The sequence below is a fragment of the Chiroxiphia lanceolata genome, chromosome 6 (genome assembly GCF_009829145.1).
Source record: "Chiroxiphia lanceolata isolate bChiLan1 chromosome 6, bChiLan1.pri, whole genome shotgun sequence".
NCBI classification, from domain to species: domain Eukaryota; kingdom Metazoa; phylum Chordata; class Aves; order Passeriformes; family Pipridae; genus Chiroxiphia; species Chiroxiphia lanceolata.
The window spans coordinates 30,702,504-30,722,838 of NC_045642.1; the positions used below are offsets into that span (position 1 = coordinate 30,702,504).

The following is a 20,335-nucleotide window of genomic DNA, read 5'->3' on the forward strand; positions in this document are numbered from 1 at the left end:
GCTAGCAAGGCTGTTGCAACTCTCAGGAGTAGATGCTACAGGAAGGGGGTCAGTGGTGGGACAAGGCAATATTATGAGGGGAATGTCTGGAATTAGAAGAAGTCATAGCCAACATGGATTTGAGGCAGTTTACAAAAGACTGCAGAGAAATTTAATCCTGGTGTATTACCAGGTCTTGAAACTAATAGTTCTTTGCATTTGTATCAAAGTAGCATGCCAAAGCACCAATCAGGACTGCCCACTGTGTTTGGCAGAACAGGGGCAAATATGCTCTTCCAATCAATTCCTACTGCATTTTGATTAGACACAACAATTTCCTTGCTTCCTGCCCTAAACAGTTGCCATGTTGTACCACAGCTGCATTTCAATAGTGGATAAAGGTTCCAAATACATTGGTTCTAGTAAATTTCAGTGTAAATACGGATCTTAAATTAGGATTCTTCCAATTAAAAAAATATTGCACTGGTGCACAGCACTACTAATTGCTGATAAATGAAAACTACAGATTTGTTCTGTACCTTTTCCTAATCCAAACTGCTTTATAAGCTAGGAACACTACATACTCTATATAGGAACTACTTGATCATTATCAGAACAGTCGCTTGCCTGATGGGCAGCTCTTATGAGGGTACCAGCACCAGATCACAAAAGAAATAGAGCAGAAAGTTAATTTTCCTGAAAATTAGCATTGCTTTGGATAGCTGTAGTAAGTTTCTAATCACATCCAAACTGATTCTGCAGCTGTGGCTCAAATGTGTTTATACTTTTCCACTCTACTGACTTTTGCTGTGGAACTCAGACATTTTGAGCTGAAACATCCTTGAAGCTGGCCCTGATATTCCAGTGTACTGCAGTTGCACCAGAAGTAAAATTTGCCTGGCTAGATCCAATCTAAATAATTAAAATGCACAGTCAGATGTTTGCAGAGATTAAGTCTTTTATGAAATACATAAGTCAGCAAGAATCATATATCGGGCCATCACAGCAATGAATGTAGGGTGCAGCAATTGAGCATAAAGCCAACAAAAATTTAACATTAGTAAGTTTTACTAAACCTTAATCACTATTCTACAAAGAGAACTATCAGGATTTTCTTGATATGTTGAAGTCAATAAATTTGCTTTGAATAGCTGTGTGTGTGACAGAGAGAGAATTAGGCTGGAATGCTATAAGGATGGCAGCCAAGCTCTCAGCATCTGGAAAGCAGAAAACAGAACTATATTTAGTGCACAATGACTTGCAATAATTTGCAGGGGGAGGGGCATAGAGGAACAAAAGACAGCAAGAAAAAAGAACAAAATTTAAGTTGGAAGTGTTAGGCAATTAAATGAATTATAAAGAAAATAAAAAAAAAAACAACACAACAAGGCCGGGAGAAGGATAAATGAAACCCTGGGGAATATGTTATTATAAGAGCTTCTACAAGCAGAAATGCTGTAGGGAGTTAGCAGACATATTTATAAACACGTTACAGATAATGCATACTTCAGTATAAATACCACCTCTAAGAATTTCTGGCACAGAACAGTTAGGGCATTGACCTCTGCTGTACATTCATTTCCTTTACGTGGCTGAAATGCCTAAATATGTTCCTCAGTTGGGCATGGGAAACTTTTTCCATATGGTAACAGCATCTGCAAGGGTACTCCATAACAGTGCTCAGTTATGAACGTGTTATGAACCCTTTGCAAAGCATGTTTAGGTTACTGAGTGTTCTCCTACACCTACTTGTAAACAGAACAAGCACCAAGTAAAAGGCTACCTTTCATAGCTGTGGTACATTCAAAATGAACATGGTGTAACACTTTCTAAGTTCCTTACTGCCGTTATAAAAACAAGGTGCTGAACAATCAAGTTCCCCTTCCATCACTTACACAGTTTTTGTTCTGTCCTTCATTTGATTTAAACATTCCATCAGCTCTTCAGTGTCACTCTTGTTACCTGGCAGTTTCTCAGACCTGAGAGTCCAGGATCTCTGAGCCTTTATCTTCAGCACTTTAAGGGACATCTCAAATAACAAAAGTAACCTATTAAAACTGAGGCACAGATCTCAGGCACACCAATGCTGGTTAAAGGATAACTAAGATGAAAGTAAACAGTATTACTGACAAAACAGTAAAAAGATTATTATATACATAAATGTCAAATTATTTTCTGGTGTTCAAATTAATCTGGCTTTCAGCTTCTAGGCAGTAGTGTGCTGCCAAGAGATGATGGGTGGCATCCAAGAGATACCAAAAGTGAGAAGAAAAAGTTACCTCTGCACAGGCACCAATTCCCTAACCTTAGTGAAAGACAGCAGAGATCTGGGGCCTGTGAGCTGGGAGGAGAAGCTGAGTTCTGCCTGCAGTTGCCAGACAAAGAGCAGATTATTGTCTTCAAAACACACATCAGAGCAGCAGCCATTTTGAGAAGAAGCACGGAGTCCTTCTGTGATTTGGCTGCTTTAGCCATCAGTCTGTACTTTGCTTGTACTTAGAAATAACAGCCCCTCCCCCCCGCCCCCCAAAAAAAGACTTCTTTCTGAAATAGGCAGTTTGGGAGAAAGACAAAAGCCAGCAGCCACTTTCCATCTGGCTTCAAGATCAGCTAACATTTTTAGGGACCCATACAGCCTCTTACTTCAAGTTGGGACTCTCTAAATTCACGCTCTCATGTGCCTCATGTACAGGTACAGGCTGCCTTTGAGATGCACTCCTTTTGGCTCTCTACATATTAGACAGCTGTACTGCTTTTATGTCCTACAGTGCTGTCCCTAAGGAGAGGGAGAAATCTTGTTCCTTATAGTTTCTAGACCAGACTCTGCTAATTAACATACCAGCATTTGTGATATAAGTGCCTATGAACTGGGCCTAGACCAAACCTACCCATAGAAGCTGCAGGGCTGTGACTGAGGTACCTATTCTGCAGTGTCTCACATGCTCTTCACCAGTGATATGACAAACACACATAATTTAAAACAATGAACACTTTTTCAATGCAGTACAAGGAGTGACAGTGCATTGTATCACTTTTTAGAGCCATACCTATCCAGCAACAGAGAGGATGGGGAGTAGGTATCTTTGCTACCTCAGAGCAGAATGGAAACAGGACAACATACATGATTCACAGAACAAGGAGACAAGGATGCCAAATAAAAGGAGGTAGAGACTGAGGTAACAGCTACGCAATGTAACAAACAACAGAAACTGTAGCAATGCCTATGATACAGTCTGCAAGGGCAATGTTAGAAAGAGTAATATAAATCATTGTATCCATCCTTCAGTTGTTCTAAGGATTGGGGAAATAAGGACACAACTGGCAAATGCAGAGACTGGAGCATAGCTCTGCAATGCGATCTGACTTGTCCCACTAGGTGAGATTACAGTGCCTAAAACAAAAGACAAGAAGATGCTACTGCTCTTATTAGAGTTGGCATGGAGCTTTCTCTTCCTCACACTCGCCTCAAGCAGAGCAGTCACACATGTCCTGTTTTTAAGAAAAAGGTATGTTTGAGGTATTATAAATGAAAGCTATTAAAGAAAACTGCTGTTATAACTGAGTAGATTTTGATACATGTTTTACATTCTTTGAGGTATGAGGTCTCATTAGAATTTGCTGTCTGCAAACACCCCGCTGAAGTCAGCAGAAGAAGAGGATTTACAGTAATCACTACAGCACTGGGCAGTGAGCTAAGCTCGTTCCTGAGTAGTTTCCTAAGAGATGTTAACAGCCTCAGCTGGGTGCTCTTTGTAGTTCTGGCAGAGGTCAGCTCTGTCTCTAAGCACAGATCTGAAAAGTAGGTCTAGTCTAAACAATTCTCTGTACTGTTCCAGAAGCAATTAAAGGCACTTTTCTTTGTATATTTCCCACAGGTGTGAGCAGACACTTCCCACAGACAGTATGCACAGTAAAAGCTCCAAAAGCAGAGGAGCTTTCCTCTTTGCAGAGGAAAAGGCAAAACCCCTGTAGCTTTGGGCATGTGAGACTGAACTGGACAAAGCAGGATCAGCTTATCCAAGGTACTGTCTAGAACCTGTCCTTGGAGAACAACAGTGGTAAAACAATTCCAGCTCAGCTCTCCCAACTCCATCAGGCTCTTTATTAGCAAGGTTAATACCAACAGATCAGATATTCACTTTCTGGTTTGGTATAATTTAGGTAGGAATGAAAAAATAATGTGCTCCATCAACATGTCACCTTAATTCACAAGAGATACTAGCATGCGTGAAGCTAAAAACATCACTCATCCATGAGCTGTATAAAACCAGAATGATGTGAAAAGGCTGGAAAGAAGTGAGCACAAAGTGAACCCTCACACATTTTAAAATTAATATCTTTGGTAAAGAGCATTTGGCTGTTTCCTTGTTCGTGATTCTCCAAAAATGGAATAATAAATACAGATACTTATAAGTATTCCTATAATATAATTGCTATACCTAAAAACTCCCTCTGGTTTTGCTAAAAACCAAGACGAGCATTCCTGGGAATTCAACACATACTCCATGAATCTCCAATGTATTAGCACTAGCATGTTATTAATTTTTCAAAACAGAAATCTGCCTGTATAACTAGCACTCCTGATAGAGGGTATGAAACATGAGTAGCTTATGGACTCGAGATTTTTCAAATTTATTATTTTACATTCTTTTTTTTTTAAATCAAAAGCCACACATTCATGCATGGTACCCCTTTTCAGCCTTGGTGTAGCACAACTCCCTACACAGCTGTGGCATGAACTGAATTAAGGAAACAAACGGATTCAGGGATAGTTTGGTTAGACAAAAACCATCTAAAACCCTAATGTTCCCAGATGTGGCTCACCTCATGATCCCACAGAGGTATGATCACAGCTTACACAGCAACAAGCACAGGGAGAAGAGTAGGTAGGACAGCAATAACAGTAACAGCAACAGCAAAGCATGATGAAAATGTATTCTGAAATCTCGGCCTTAGTCTGTGGCTACAAACTTATCCCCGGTTTTATTAATATGGTACCTTCTAACTGCAAAATATTCCCTGAAACAAACTCCCAGAGCATCTATTTATAGTATTGACAGTGACCAGCAGAAAGCAGGCCTGGAGGGCCCTTACATAGCTGACACTTTCTGCACTCTGGGAAGCACACTTGCTCTTGTTAGGGGATGCCAATCGCATGTGCTGGCACTAGATGTGATTTTGCAGCAGCCTTGCAGATTTCTGGTTTCTAAGTAGTGCCAAACACTCCTTGTCCCAGTCTGCCCTTGAACAGAAAACTTTTTCACCAATGGCTCATCTCCACCCACTGTTAATTTTCACCAGCAGCAGACAGATTTTCCTAATATGCAGAAGGTGCATATGCATTAAAAAAGGACAGTATTTTTAATCCTTGCAGAGATAACATGGTTTTTACTGTTCTGTGTCTCCACTGGTCACTACCAGCCCCAAAGAGTACTACTTCATGGTGGGGAAGATCACAACTAGCAGCAGAAAAGAGAAACATGTTCACACATGTTGTACCAAGCAGTTTGCATGAATCGCTCCACCTTCTCGGTAAATTCTCAAACAAAAATCTATCACAGTGGTTTTGCATAGGAAGAAGCAAGACACAACTAGGGGCTGGCACTTGGTGAGGCTGCAGAGGAGCCTCCCACTGCAGGTTATATTCAGGAAGCTCAAGATACCAATCTAGAATGCTTCTAAAAAACAAACCAAACATTTTTTACTCTGTGTCCCCTATGTAAACACTAGATAACCACCATTTCCATCATCAGGAAAGTGATTTTACCATTTACCATTAGATTACCTTTATGGGAAACTGAGTGTACACATTTGACTCTTTGCAAACAATCTGCTCTGGGCAGTCTGGAACCTGGAAAAAAGGTGTCATGCTGAGTGCTATAAAAGGAATTTTTGGCATGTGAATTCAGACAGTATTCAGAGTCTATAAAACAATCCATGCTACAGCCCGAATGTCTCTCAGTGGATTATACCAGTGAAGAAAGGGGTCCCAGGACTTCTATGATAGCATAATGTCAGCTTCTGGATCTATGTGAGTCTGGCATGAGTTCTTTGATAACAGAAATTATTTAAATGCTTTTAATACAGTAAAAATTGCTTCTCCACTCTCTCTGACAGAGGGTTGGAGGAGAAGTTAGGGTACAAGAAAAGAAGCTATTTGCAGATATTTGCCCCTGAGGTGCTAAGATATCATTCATAACAGGACTACCCCAAAATATTAATCCAGCAGAAGAGAAAGTACACATGGTTTTATTTCATATTGTTTTCTTATACACATCTACAAGGGAGGCAGCTGGCAGCTGGCTGTTCTCATCAATGAAACCCTAAGCAGGAGGAATTCTCTACTGGTTAGCTGACCATCCTAAGGCTATTTTATACTTTCACATGGCTTAACAGACCAGAGAATCAGAATTGTTGAGGTTTATTCAGTTAACAAATACTAAGTATATTGGTTTCATTAACAGTATCCTTTTGAAGCTGTGAAGTGTCATTTATGTACTTATGTATTGATTTCTGTGCAGGATCCCAGCTGAAATAAAAGTCATGAAGGATCACGTGAGCCTTCAGCTGCTATCATAAAATCATTACAGAACACTGTATAATTAAGCCGTATTTACAGTTGCATTTTAAAACACATCCTGGTCTCACCTCTCTTCACTGAATTTGAGATGATCTGGCAGCACTGTGTGGGATTACACACTGAAATTAGATAAATGTGTGTAGGCCAGGCTGGAGGTGCTTTGGTTGTGAGATTCAGGACTAAATGCACAGGCAGGAGCTACACCTTTGTTGTGAAATGGCAGGAACAGAGCTGTGAGGAGGAAGTTTGCAGAGTACCTGGGAATGTTGCTGCTGCCTGGAGCTGGCATTCCCACTCTTCCACTTTCCTGCCCACCTGGCATGTCTAAATATCTTCAGGAAAACAAGAAACAAAACAATAGGTGACTGTAGTGTGAAAAATAAAAGCCTAGATTCCCTTTTGGAACCTGACTGCTGCTCTAAAACTGCCCCAGCTCTGCTTTCATGATCTGGGATGCAGCGCAACTGCTCCAGTGAATTAATACCTTGTGTTCACTCCAGGGCTGTGTACAGCACCCTTTTATAGACTGTATTGTAAGACTGGAGTAGATTTCTGGGTCTAAAGGTCAGTACTACCTCTCTACTCCAGAAAGATACATTCTCTAGGATGCTATTCCAGCAACAGCAAAAAAAAACACAACAAAAACCCCCAAAACAAACAAACAAACAAGTTGAAAACAATACTGCATTTGGGATGCACTGAGTTGCCAGTAGTATAGTGCTTTGATGCTATCAGGAACAGGTAGAGCAGACCTTAGAAATATTAACTGACAGATCCTGAGGGATCTCTGGTATAGTAAAAAGTTTTCTAAAAGATATAATAAACTGCGTGACTGCACAATTTGACTCAGAGGTAAGGGTCATATTAGTCCCAGCTGAAACTCCATGGATTTCAGGCAGCTCCCTAAAATGAATGTGTCCCTAAACATGAGTTCCTCTTTCAATACCAGGAAGACTGGAGTGGATACTAAGGAAGTTTGCAGGTGACACAAAACTGGGAGGAGCTGCTGACTCCCTCAAAGGCAGGGAGGCCCTGCAGAGAGACCTCAACAAATTAGAGAACTGGGCAATCACCAACCATATGAAGTTCAATGACGGAAAGTGCCGGATTCTGCACCTGGGATGGGGCAATGTACAGACTGGGGAATGTGATGCTGGAGAGCAGTACCATAGAAAGGACCTGGGGGTCCTGGTCAATGGCAAGTTGAACATGAGTCAGCAGAGCCCTGGCAGCCAGGAGGGCCAACCCTGTCCTGGGGGGCATCAGGCAAAGCATCACCAGCCGGTAGAGAGAAGGGATTGTCCCGCTCTGCTCTGCACTGGGGCAGCCTCACCTTGAATATTGTGTGCAGTTTTGGGCACCACAGTATAAGAAAGATATTAAGCTCTTAGAGAGTGTCCAAACGAGGGCAACAAAGATGGTGAAGGGCCTTGAGGGGAAGCCATATGAGGAGTGGCTGAGGTCACTTGGTTTGTTCAGCATGGAGAAGAGGAGACTGAGGAGAGACCTCATTGCCGTCTATAACTTCCTCATGAGGAAGAGGAGGGGCAGACACTGATCTCTTCTCTGTGATGACCAGTGATAGAACCAGAGGGAATGGCCTGAAGTTGTGTCAGGGGAGGGTTAGGTTGGATATTAGAAAGAGGTTCTTCACCCAGAGGGTGGTTGGGCACTGGAACAGGCTCCCCAGGGAAGTGGTCACAGCACCAAGGCTGACAGAGTTCAAAAAGCATTTGGATAATGCTCTCAGGCACATGGTGTGACTCTTGGGGATGGTCCTGTGCAGAGCCAGAAGCTGGACTCGATGATCCTTGTGGGTCCCTTCCAACTCGGCATATTCTGTGATATGTCCAAATCATTCCAAGCTAATATTGGACTTCACTTACTGTGTGTTTTGATTTTTTGGGGAGATGAAAAAAGATACCATGCCACCATCTTAACTATTTCTTTTTTGTAACTGCAGTCAGTTCTTTAAATGCTGGTGTGCTGTCCTTTTGCCAATGACAACAGCACAGAATTTCCTTTCCTCTTCTTGTTTCCAGTGAAAGAAGACCAAATCACAAGCCAGGCCTTCTCTAGACTGTGTCTCAGAGATTATCAGCCAACTGAAAAGGCATGCCCTTCCCTTTGTGGCAGTGCAGTCTGTGTTTGTGTGGTTTCTACTCATCTTGGTTTTGGAATAGAAGAGTGAAATCACTCCAGTACTCTTCACAGGTTCAAATCCATTTAAAAATAGGAACAAAAGGTAAAAGAAAATATGTACTCCTTGCTGATTTATCTATGAATACTGGAGAGCAGTTGTATCACTAATGTTTTGGAGAAGGATCAGAGACTTTTGTAGCCAAACAGCACCATCCAACATATGGCAGTAGATGAAGGCTGCCTTTTGCCTCTCAAATTCATTCTGAATCCTTCTAAATCATCCCTGCCAACACAATATAATCCTTGAGGATCATTAACATTCATCAGAAGAGTAAATTCTCACTTATGTAATAGGTTAGGTTGCAGCACACAGCAAATATAGAAAGCTGGGGGAAGTCACCTGCAGAGTCTGTTCCTTGACCTTCAGCTCTGCTGCTCCTACAGATGAATGATGTTTGAGTCAGCACTACATTAGCAGTACATACACAGACTATGTCTCAGGAACAAAACATTAGCTTTTGTGAAAAAGATCAGCCTTATAATTTCATTTGTCATGTGATGCTTCCTTATAATTTTGACCAAAGGAAATTAATTCCTGTTTAAAATAAGAAAAATTTGAATGCATTCCCCAACTCACTCTCTTTGTAAAAATGTGTATCTCAGAGAGCAAAATGTAAACAGAGATTGTTGCTGGAAGTGTTATTCTGTAAGAGTCCCTCAAAAAACTAAAAACACATAAAAATATTCTATTAATGACCTGAGGTCCCCTCAGCAGAGTCTGGAGCACACTGTAACTCACATGTCACTAGTAAAACTCTATTTCTTCTGCTTGCAGTAGGTATTTCAGCTAAATATAAATGGAATAAAAGTAAAACTTCCATTTAAATTTCTCCCGGATTTCCCAAGTAAAAATAGATGGGACTTCCAAGGAAACACATACTTACGGACTTACCCATAAGCACGAACAGATACGGGGATTTATATGTTCTTTGAAGACAAGTAAAAAGGAAGAAGCAGATGAAGAATTTCTAGTCTAAATCAGGTCAAATGTTTGCATGCTACAGAAGGAAAAAGTATGCTATTGATCCCAGTATAGTAGCTTTCCTCACATCCTTCAAGGCTTATCTGCTCAGTGTGTCAGGCACTCCTATTATCCTGGGAGATACAGTGGCTGTCTTACCAAAAAAGTGGAGAAAGACTACTTGAAATCTTTTTCTTCCTCAGTGCAGTATATTCATACTCTCAAAGAAAATAAATCTTCACACAGCACATCTCCCCACATATTAGCAAGCATGTATTTTACACTGGAAAGAAGGGAAGGATCCTTCCACTTTAAATAGCCCAGTGAAATTTTTCTTCTGCAGAGCTGGGGCTCTTTGTTGGGATTACACTGAGGTGCTCTTCTATTACATGTGCATATTAGGAATTTTTAATTTTTCTGCTCTTCTTCTGATCAGCAGAAGAATTCTTCAAATTCTATCAGTTTATAAAAGATCTGTTCTCAGTATTTGGAGAAAAGACAAGAGAGAGCCTGGCTGTGCTGACACTATCCAATGACTGACTTATATGGGAACCCATGGGTCTGAAGGATTGGGCCCAAATATTCAGCAGCGCAGAGGAAAGCCCAAGATGTTAGGTGCCAGAAAGTTTGGAAGGCGAGATATGTAGTTACTAGAGCATCTGCAACTGTGACAGGTAAAGTCTGAAAGCAAATAGGGAGATTCTGGTTCGGAAGGAAGCAGATGACACATGATCAGTGTAGTACTGGACAGATACAGCTGGATTTCATCAAGATTGCATCTTTCTCTGAACGGCAACAAGAAGCTGTTTCCAGACACAACCAAATCACAGAGGGAAGCAAAACCCACATGACATTTAACCTGCCTGAAAGTAAGTGGGACCTGCACCCTTGCTGTGGGAGCACACAGGCCTCAGTAGGAGTAAAAAGAGAACTTCTGCATGTAGTGATAACCCCTTGCTCAGCTCAAATCACCCTGAGTCAAGAGTCTCTCTTGACCTTCCTGGTTGCTCTAGCTCTGCATTCATTGCTGAATTCCCTACTCTTGAGTTAAGGCCCAAAACTATTTTGGGAGTGAGCAAATCTACTTAATCTCTCCCAAATGTTCCATCTCAAAGTAATGGCATAATACCTGGCTCATTCTTTCAGCTCCACCAAACAATAACTGCCAGGAAAACAACTTACTTCAGTCATTCCTAACAAAATGCAGTTAGTTCTTTAAAACATAGTCTTCTTTTTACTTAGTCTAACTGCTCCTTTTTTGGTGCAGATATTTGTAGGTTCCCTTGGTTAATGCCAGCTGCATTCTTCCCCCAAAGAGGAACTTGCTTCTTAGGAGAAATAAATAATTTTGGATTTGGAGCATTTTAGAACTGGAGCATTTCCTAAGTCCTTCCACTTTTGACTTTACCTTTTTTTCCTGACAGTCTGCATGAAAGGATACAGGCACCACCTGCAGAGCAAGGTACTGGACTTACCTTTGTCTCTCAAAACTCTGACCTTCCGTAAATCTCTTCCAGTGAGTATTAAAATTGGAAAAGTAAGATAACTACATCTCTGTGCTAAAATGGTCAAAGTTGTCATATAAGTACACCTATAACGGACTTAAAAACCAAACAACACAAAATGACAGATGTGCTAGAGCACTACTATGAAAACAGCTAGGTGAGTACTAGGTACATGCAAGGGCTTTGAAGCAGGAGGCTGAGAGGAAGCAGTTAAAGACATGTAGAGATGGGGAAAGAGGGAGGAAAAGGTTTGGAAAACCCTGAAAAACAAAATATAGTACCCAAAGGAGAAGATTTCTATAGTGTCAACCCCTTTTGGAACTTTTGCGTATTCATGTTTGGTAAATGGACCAAGAACCACGGGATGGCTACATACTGCTCAAGGACTATCTCTGCAAGGTGACAGCAAAGAGGCCAGGCCAAGGAAAGGAAGCAGGAATCTCTTGGAAATATCATAAAAGGCTAACTGATTCCTCTTCAGGAAAATACTAGTTATTAAACTCATTTCCACAAAACTCTTGTGAGAAGGTTAAAAATGCCCCATGGTATTTTCTTCCTGTTCTTTAAAAGGAACATAGTTTCATAGCCCCTGCTACAGTCTTAAGAAATGAGACACTCACTGCCTGGTCACTCTCTGCCTAATGGAACAGGGTCTTGTTTATGAACTTTCCTGGGACATTGTATGTGATAGGAGGTAGTATGCAACATGAGAGCCAACAGTTTAATGAATAAGGCTGGATCGTACAATATGTGGATTCAATTTCTGACTTCTATATACACTGGTACAGACTTCTATATACCACTAAGAGAGTCTCTTCAACTCTTTCATTGTATTCTTTCTGAGTAAGATGACAATAACACCCCCTCACCACGTACTAATACTTTATCATAGAGAAATTAGTTCCTATTTGTACTCAGTCCTGTATTAGAGAAACGAACATGGCAAAAACAGGAGTGTCTGCACTTGCACAGCCTAAGCAGACATTGCAAGTCTCCTGAAGGATTCTGATATGCAATTCATTATACTATTATATAATTGCTTTAGTGGCAAATACAGCCTTGCAAGCCTTCTGCAGTGCTGTAAACTTTGCTTTCAATGATTTTAGTTTTCATGGATTTTAAATGATTAAACAAAGGTTTTACAATATACCTTCAAGTGGCCCTTAATAGACAGGTTTTACTTTAGAAAGGGTTTCTGAGTCTACAATGAAATATTTGCATGTGAAATAAAGAAATCTGAATTAAAATAGGTTTGTTTATTTTAGAAGGCACTATAGCCACCCACTGCACAGCTGAATTTCCAGAACACCAGTACTGGATGCCAAGGAGCTTCAGGAAGGGAAACAAGAAACAGAATGGGAAACTGAGTAGCTTAGCTTCTTCTTACATTAGCTGCCAAAAGTGGGCAGCACCACTTAAATGATATTGTATAAAATCTCCTCTTAACTCAAAAAGCTTACTGTTTGTTTCCTACCCCAGTGTCTGTGCACAGAAATCCCAAAGCATTGCAGGCAACAACACTAACTCTATGTTAATCCAGAAAAACAGAAGTATTCTTCATGAAAAGAATTAGTAGGTTTAGGACCAAGAAGAAGATGCATATTTTTATTGTACATCTTCATGTACTCAAGCAACACTTTTTTCCCAGAATGAAAAAGCATCTCTTGAACAGAATGTATCAGTTAAGACAATACCACAGAAACTACCTTTCCTACTTTATACAGAAAGCTAGGACACCACCGTACTAACTAAAATATTGGTAAAAGTCTTATGAAAAAGCATCCTTAAAAAGCATGAGGATTTGAGACCCTGGCTTAACATCTCATCTGATGTCAGAGGCTGAGCTGTATGCTGCTGTGTTAATATCCTTCCAGGGAAGTACTTTAATTCCAAATCAAGAAGGAACATCACCATCTCATGAGTCATCAGCACCACTTCCTGCCTTTCTGTGTGCATGTTCATAGGAAATCTTTCATCTAATTTTTTTCAAAGCCCAATACCACTTGGCTAGCAAGCTCAGGCAAGATCCAGCCAACAACAGTATAGGTACAACAAGTTTCAACAAAAATATTTGTTACAAGAACACTCTTTGATTCATTTGCTCTTCCTTGGCTGAACTTCAGCTACACCCATCCTGATGCACACTTGCGGAGTGCTGTTGCCATGTCAGGATCCAAGCTCAATTTCTGCATACTCAAGTGATTTCTTCTGGCTTTGAACACTATCCAGGTGGCTGCACAAGGGGCTATGGGAATTACAGGGAGATGGCAGAGTTGGTGAGAGGACTTGCCTGAGAAGCAAAGAAAGGGAAGATACCCACATTCTACCAGGCCGTCCCCATCCAATCTGCCCACAATATGCCGTTGTAAAGAGTTTGCAATGAGGCTGGGGATTTGGCACTAACATGGTGTGGAATAGTCATCAGATATTTAAAACAGAGCTGAGTACAAAGAAGGGCTTTGTAGTGCAAGGCAGCACTGAAAACCCTGAACCTCTGCCAGCCAGCTTGCATAGAGTGTTTGCTAATGTACATAGTGGAGTGCATTCCTCTCATTTGATTACATGACAGTTTTATACACCAGGTATATGCAGAGGGTTTTTCTTAACCCTTTAAGTCCTCCCTCATTTATAAGTCCTGAAGAGACTCACAGTCATTTCACTTCTGCTGTCTTGTACATACATGCAACTTCAGTCATGAAAGGCTGAGCATGTGCTGTGGGCAACTAGTTGTTGATGTATAAGTACACTTATTTATGTTGTGATGAATAGCAAAAGTAATTAAGCATGAAAGAATTAGAAAAATAATCCTTTTCTTACTCATGCTACAGTTTTCTGCATCTCCCTTGATTTAAGCAGTGAGTATAAAGAGGATTGTTTAAAGGACCACTACCATTGCCTCTCCATATTGCAAATGGAGGATGCAGAGACTGCTATTACAGCTCCCACTTGTTAGACCAGGGAAAAGAGAGCCAGGAACCCCTGGCTTGGCTAATGCCACATTCTACCATATACTGTATTACATAGTGTCTACTGTAAAATGAGGATAATTGTATGTGCTCTTCTTGGTGAAGTTCTTCTTTCTATGGCTACAATGTGTTGCCTGTAACCAGGCAATGCTCTATGCATTCAGGCAAAAGAACCTCTCGTTTGTAGGATGTGAGGCATACAGATCGAGTACAGGACCAAGGGTTAAATTGCAGGGTTTGAATGCTTTAGTGCCAAGGGATTGGTAAGGGCAAAGTATTCTTACTTTCCTGTTATGCCAATGCACAAAGCAAATTTCTTAGCCATAATTATAGTAATACACAATTACATTTTCAGAAGATCGGCTGTGGTGTCTTTCGTAAAGTCTAAGCTGTAGAGCTATTAAGTTGTAAAGTTAGAAGATTAACTTCTGTTAATTAAGTTAAAAGAAAAAGAGAGACACTAAAAGAGATGTTTGTGGTTAAACTCTTCTGCGCCCATATTGCTGCCTGTATTTTTAATGTTGGTAGCTCACAGACCAACATCTAATTAAGCCCACATTTAACCAGGAATTATTTTCCTGCTTAGCCACCCAGGGAAATAACCAAGACATGAAAGCTAAAGCATCTTGACCAATATTTGGATTGTAGCATTATAATTCATGAGATTTGTACTCCCATACTCCAAGTACATAACAAAGCAGAGTTTGCCTTGTAGGTAGAGAGGAAGTGTTTGGGGCTGGTGTCTGGAATCAGATAGACAAAGAGAAAGGAAGGTAAAAGAAGGTGAAGGTTACTGAAATGGTGGAAAAGCGAACACAATAGCAAATAAGGCTGGTGCAAGACAAGCGAGAAGTAGGCCAGAATAAAGGCAAAGTAAGCCACTGACCTAAGCCTCCATAAGTTATTCAGAGATTCTTACCATAGTAAGAGTGATTTCAAAATAGGTCCCAGAACAGATGGGTGTAAAAGACTTAGGAGAACAGCGATGGGAGTACTCCATTTTGCACATAGGAGCAGGCAGACTCTTCCTGGAATATTTGTATGTTCTTGAATTTGTAAAGAAGGAGAAACATTTCCCAAACCAGAAATTGCTTATGATTAGATACCATAAACACACAGACAGAGGAAAGAAGTGGCAGATACCCTGTTTCCAAACTAATAGTATTTTCACTAAAGAATGACAGAAAACTGCCATATTGGCAGAACTAACTTACAAAAGAAAAGCACTTTTTGAAGTTTCCACTTAAACACTGATAGACTTTTAAAACTATTATTAGCTATGGGAACTTTCTTTGGACAACAGAAGAAAATGTTACATTTCTAAGGGTATAAGGGAACTGGAAACATTGTAGAGGTTCTTACGGGAAAGTCAGATGTTTCATAAAGCCTACTGCACGTGATACATTCAGACAAGTATCTGTATCCTGTTTCTGAAACTGTGTCTTAATTACTTTTTCCTACTGTTAGTTTGGAAATAATATGACACTTCTGAAAGAGAAATATTTTCTATTATGGAAATTTATTTTGTACTATGAGGAAAGGGTCAGGAAGTACTCAGATAATAGCATTTCTCAGCAGTTTTTAGGTGTAATGATCAAAAATGCTGCTGTGTCAGTTTAACACTTCGCTGCATATGAATGTAAAAGACCAAGACTCATCTCATGTTCCTTCTTCTCCCAAAGGGTCATGATACACTGACACACTTCTGCAACCACAGAGGCCCACATGGCTCAGTTATCTTTCCCATACCATAAGACATGTATAAATGGGTGAGAAACAGTACCCTTGGATGTCAGGAGAGCATTTATGACACCTAATTACATACTGCCTTCACTTTACAAACAGATAACACTGTGTCCCAGCCATCTGAGGTTCTCAGCTCAAATAAAAGCCAAAGAAAAACCATGCTGCTTAGTCAACCACAGAAAAACAGGTGATGCTGGCAGAAGTGGTGAAATTTTAGCCATGTTAGCAATTATCAAGCTGTGTCAAAAGAACAGACTGCTGTCACAGTGGCAGAGAACATTAAGGTCTGCATGCCTTCCTGATGCAGGAAATGCAAACAACTGTGACAGCCAAAAAAAGCTGATCTACATTGTGACTTTTAAGGAACATGGTCCAATTCTAATGTTCAAGGCCATGGACACCTAACTGTACAACTCTGAGGACTGGGATCATGGTGTGATGTGCAGCTTTATGCCCTCAAGCTTTATTTCAGTAAGCACTGCATTTGGGGTGATTTGAAGAATTCTGAGTTCACTTGCTATGTAGCATCTTGCTTACTTAATAAGCCACCTCCCCCAGCACAAGTGACCATACAGATTACCTGCTCAGTTTAAGGCCTTCAGATCTTTTCAGGGAGATAAATATAAGAAATTTGATATATGAAAGGGATGAATCTTCAGAATTCTGAGGAAAAGGGCTAACAGTGGTCATAAATTTCAGTGTCTTCAGGAAACTCCTTTTCAATCCTGTACAGTGCTTTTTAAACAACAATTAAAGTGGAAAACATGGAGCTGTACCCACTCTTATCTCAAAAGAGAAAGCACAAATTTGAATGAAAAATCAAGCTGATTATTAAACAGTGTGCTTTACGTTTAGGCCAGAAAGAAAGAGATAACAGAGAAAAATGACCTTTGTTTAACATAGTGTTACTTTATCAAGTTCACAGAGTATTAATAAGGGAATATAATGATTTCTCAAGCATATTCTACAAGCAAATATTAAAACTCCACACCCATCCTGAGAATGGCTGCAACTAACATATAGAGCAGCCTTCTTCTAACATCATACATGGCTTACACAACACCGAATCCTGATTGTGCATCAATGAAGCCATGAATGCACAGCTCTGGGAATGGTATTGATTAAGTTCTACACGGGACTCACTAGAGGGAACACGTAACACTGTGGCTTTTTGAGTTCTACCAAATAATGGAAATGGCATTTTTTCCCCCCTTGTAGTGGAGTAATGGAACAGTAGATAAACTGTGCAAAACCACACCTAAATATTTAGAACCCACAAGAAAAAAGTCCTTTGAACAAATCAAGCTATTCCACTTACAGGCTGGGAAGGAAAAGAGAGACGGAGGTTTGTCATTGTTATTCCTGTTTGTAAATGCATTCAGGATGCTCAGATACTATGCTGATAGGGGCTACATAAGCACCAAAAGAAAGAAGGGTAGGACTTTTTTCCATGAAGCTCTTGTATCTTAGGAGTGGTGATCCGGGCTTCAGCCTTTAGCAGCATCTTTTTCAATGAAAACATCTGGAAATGTCTCAAAACGATTTCAAAAATCAATGGAAATACTGCAATATAAAACTTGGCCTTCGGGCCATCTGGAGATATGATGGGTATTTGGAATTCCCAAGGATTTCCTCCAAAATGACTATGTTCACTATCTGCTCCTTGCCCACCATCACATAGTTAATATTTTTCATTTAAAGAATGTGCAAAGAAGTTTCTCTGATATTAAAGTATAAAATACAGGCTGACAAGCAAAAGTACTTAGAAGTTTTGAAATATGTTTGAATTCACTAAATAATTTAGTTATTTAATATTCTGTACCTCACATTTCCCACCTTTAAAAGATTTTCTTGTTAAACGACATTTACTTATCTAGAAGGATTACTAAGAGCTTAATTAATATTTTTAAAATATTTAAAGAAGTCTAAAGAAAACCGAAAACCATGTGATTTGACACACAAAATAAAAGGGGAAATGAGAAACATATAGCGAAGGAATTGAAGGTTATCTCTACATAACAGGACAGAGACTGGCAACATAGTACATACACAGATCCTGGATCCTCAAACTTCTATTCTTCATTCTGCTTTTAAGTAAAACCCCATAGATGAAGTGCACCTATAGTAAGAATGAGCACTTTAGTTTCCCTGTTAATTTCATATTGATCAAACCAATTCTGTAGGAAATTTAGTGTCCTCCTCCTAAGAAGAAAGAAAACCTGCTTCTCACAGTTCTCAGGAGTTAAAGCAAAAATCCAAATCATAAAGAAAAAAAAAAGGAAAAGAAAAACCCCTGAGAAAGAAGCAAAGATAAATCAACTCAGACATAAATGAAGACAAATCTTCTCAGTTCAGAGACTGGGAGGACTGGATAGAGTATCTTCATGCCTCAGTGACAAGTCTGTTAACCAGTGAACATATACTTGGGGTTGCAGCTGAAAAATCATAAAATTTTTCCTAAATATTAATTCATTTACATTTCACAGTCCACCAATAATATTTAACCAGTACATTCTCCAGAACAACCAACTGTTGCTGACTACCTCCAGTCACAGCTCACTGCAAATGCCTCAGTGGTGAGGCAAGACACCTTGAATTGAAGTCTTTATCTGTTTTGGATCCAACCTACTGTCTAGAACACATGTCAAATTTCTACAAGAGATGAGGAACAAAAAATTGAAAAAACAATAAGCACATTCTAAAGGTACTTGCTGCTGCAATTGAAAGCAGCTTTACTCAGAAATGAAATCTGAGACAGTTCCACCACTTTGCATTTCAGTATCTTTCACTGCAAGGTCTTTTTTACTCATTTAGCTAACTGAGCTTTTAAACAACATTTGGAATTGTATCACTGATCCTGTTTCATGCCGAGATATGTTCAGACAGAATGTACAGCAAGTTAGCTATTTTTTTGAGGTTTATACAAAACACCACAGAGTAATGCTGGGGTGAGGATTCAGGAGCCCTGCCTCCCACCCTGGCACCACTGTGTACACCACTAGCCAGCCACCATTCAGGGCTCCGGTGCTAGCTTAACTTGTCTGGCTCAGTAATAATGAAAGGAAGAAAGGATTTTTCACTAGGAATTTGGAGTATTTTCTCATTATAACCAACCAGTATGATCAGAAAAAAGAGCCCTGATGCAATCCGTGGGCCTAGTTCTCACTCCCCTGCTGGCAGGGCCTGAAAAGACTGCTGGGGCCACAAGCCCCACTCCTCAAGAGGGGAGGGAGAGTGTGCAAAACCAGATCCTGTCCATCAGGTCTTGTATCCTGCCTTCAGCACTGCTCAGAACTTCACGGTTCAAGGAAAAGCAAACAAACAAACAAAAAATCCCCCCTGCTTCCCCCTTCCAGCACCCGTGGCCTGTGGTGCAGTAACCAAGGAAGCAGCTTGTCCCATTACTGGCAGCCAGCCTTTCAAGCAGATGAAGATTGGGTCACGATAAACTCCAGCAAAAATCCCACCTCCAATATTGTTCTTCAGACCAAAACTAGAAAATAGGGCAGAATGGGCAGGAATTGGTATCTTAAGGGCCCTCTTGGCTGGAAACAAGGGCAGCTGAGAGCGTGATGTGGGGGGAAGATAGCAGCCTAGGGGAAGTCAGCACACAGAGGGATAACGTGTTTTTCCAATGGCGCTTCAGCAGTGTGCCCAGGGTATGGATTACTGCCCACCACAAAAGCAAGTCATCGAAGGGGGTTTTTTTCTTCTTTCCTCTCATAGTTACCCTTGACACTACAGCAGCAGCTGAAGGGCCTTCTCGAGAAGGCACAGCAGGAATAATCCCACAAGGTCAGGCGGCAAGGCCAGAGGCTGGAGGGCAAGGAAGGTCAGCACTAGGCAGGCACAACATGGAGCTGCCAAAGCAGGCAGAAGGTCTGTTTCTGGGTCCTCCAAGCTCTGCTGCCAGAAACTTAAGATGCACTTTGGGAGACCCAGGGACGAGCCTCATGGTAACCAGCAGTAACAGACAGCTGACGGCAGCATCTGTCCTGGGAACCGGAGCAGGAGCAGGGGGAGGAGAGGGCTCCGCACTTTGTCCCCGCTGACGTGACTGTGTTGTTCTGCTTGCAACAGTGCAGCCTCAATGCGCTTGTGGTTCCTTGTGCATTGAGAATCTGTGCCCAGATAGAGAGGGGAGGTGCCAGCTGAGGCAGCGCAAGGGAAGTGAGAATGCTGTCAAGGTTTCGCTTGCTGCAATGCACGTGTGCACTTTTTCCAATATAGATGAAAGAAACAATGCAAAGCCACAACACAAGGTTGCACCAGGCCATTGGAAGTCCTGAACTGTGTGTTCCGTTCTGCCATGGACTTACTTGGCTTAATTTCTCTTTCACACACAGTCACAAGTCAGAGTAGATCTCCCGCTGTTGATGGAGTCACACCCCTGTAC

At 40.8% G+C, this 20,335-nt stretch overlaps 1 protein-coding gene across 10 annotated transcripts in view; it reads right to left on the minus strand.

Moving 5' to 3' along the window:
* The window catches only part of RAD51B (RAD51 paralog B), a 426,980-nt gene that overhangs the window by 78,375 nt on the left and 328,270 nt on the right, over positions 1 to 20,335 (minus strand). Inside the window, exon 12 of one of the 10 annotated variants that reach the window (XM_032691027.1) lies at positions 18,024 to 18,058. The exons of the other annotated variants lie outside the window; for them this stretch is intronic. Coding sequence (XP_032546918.1) covers positions 18,030 to 18,058 — 29 coding nt within the window. The 3' untranslated portion in view covers positions 18,024 to 18,029. Of the gene's footprint in view, positions 1 to 18,023; positions 18,059 to 20,335 lie in introns of those variants that run through there. 10 annotated transcript variants of the gene reach the window in all.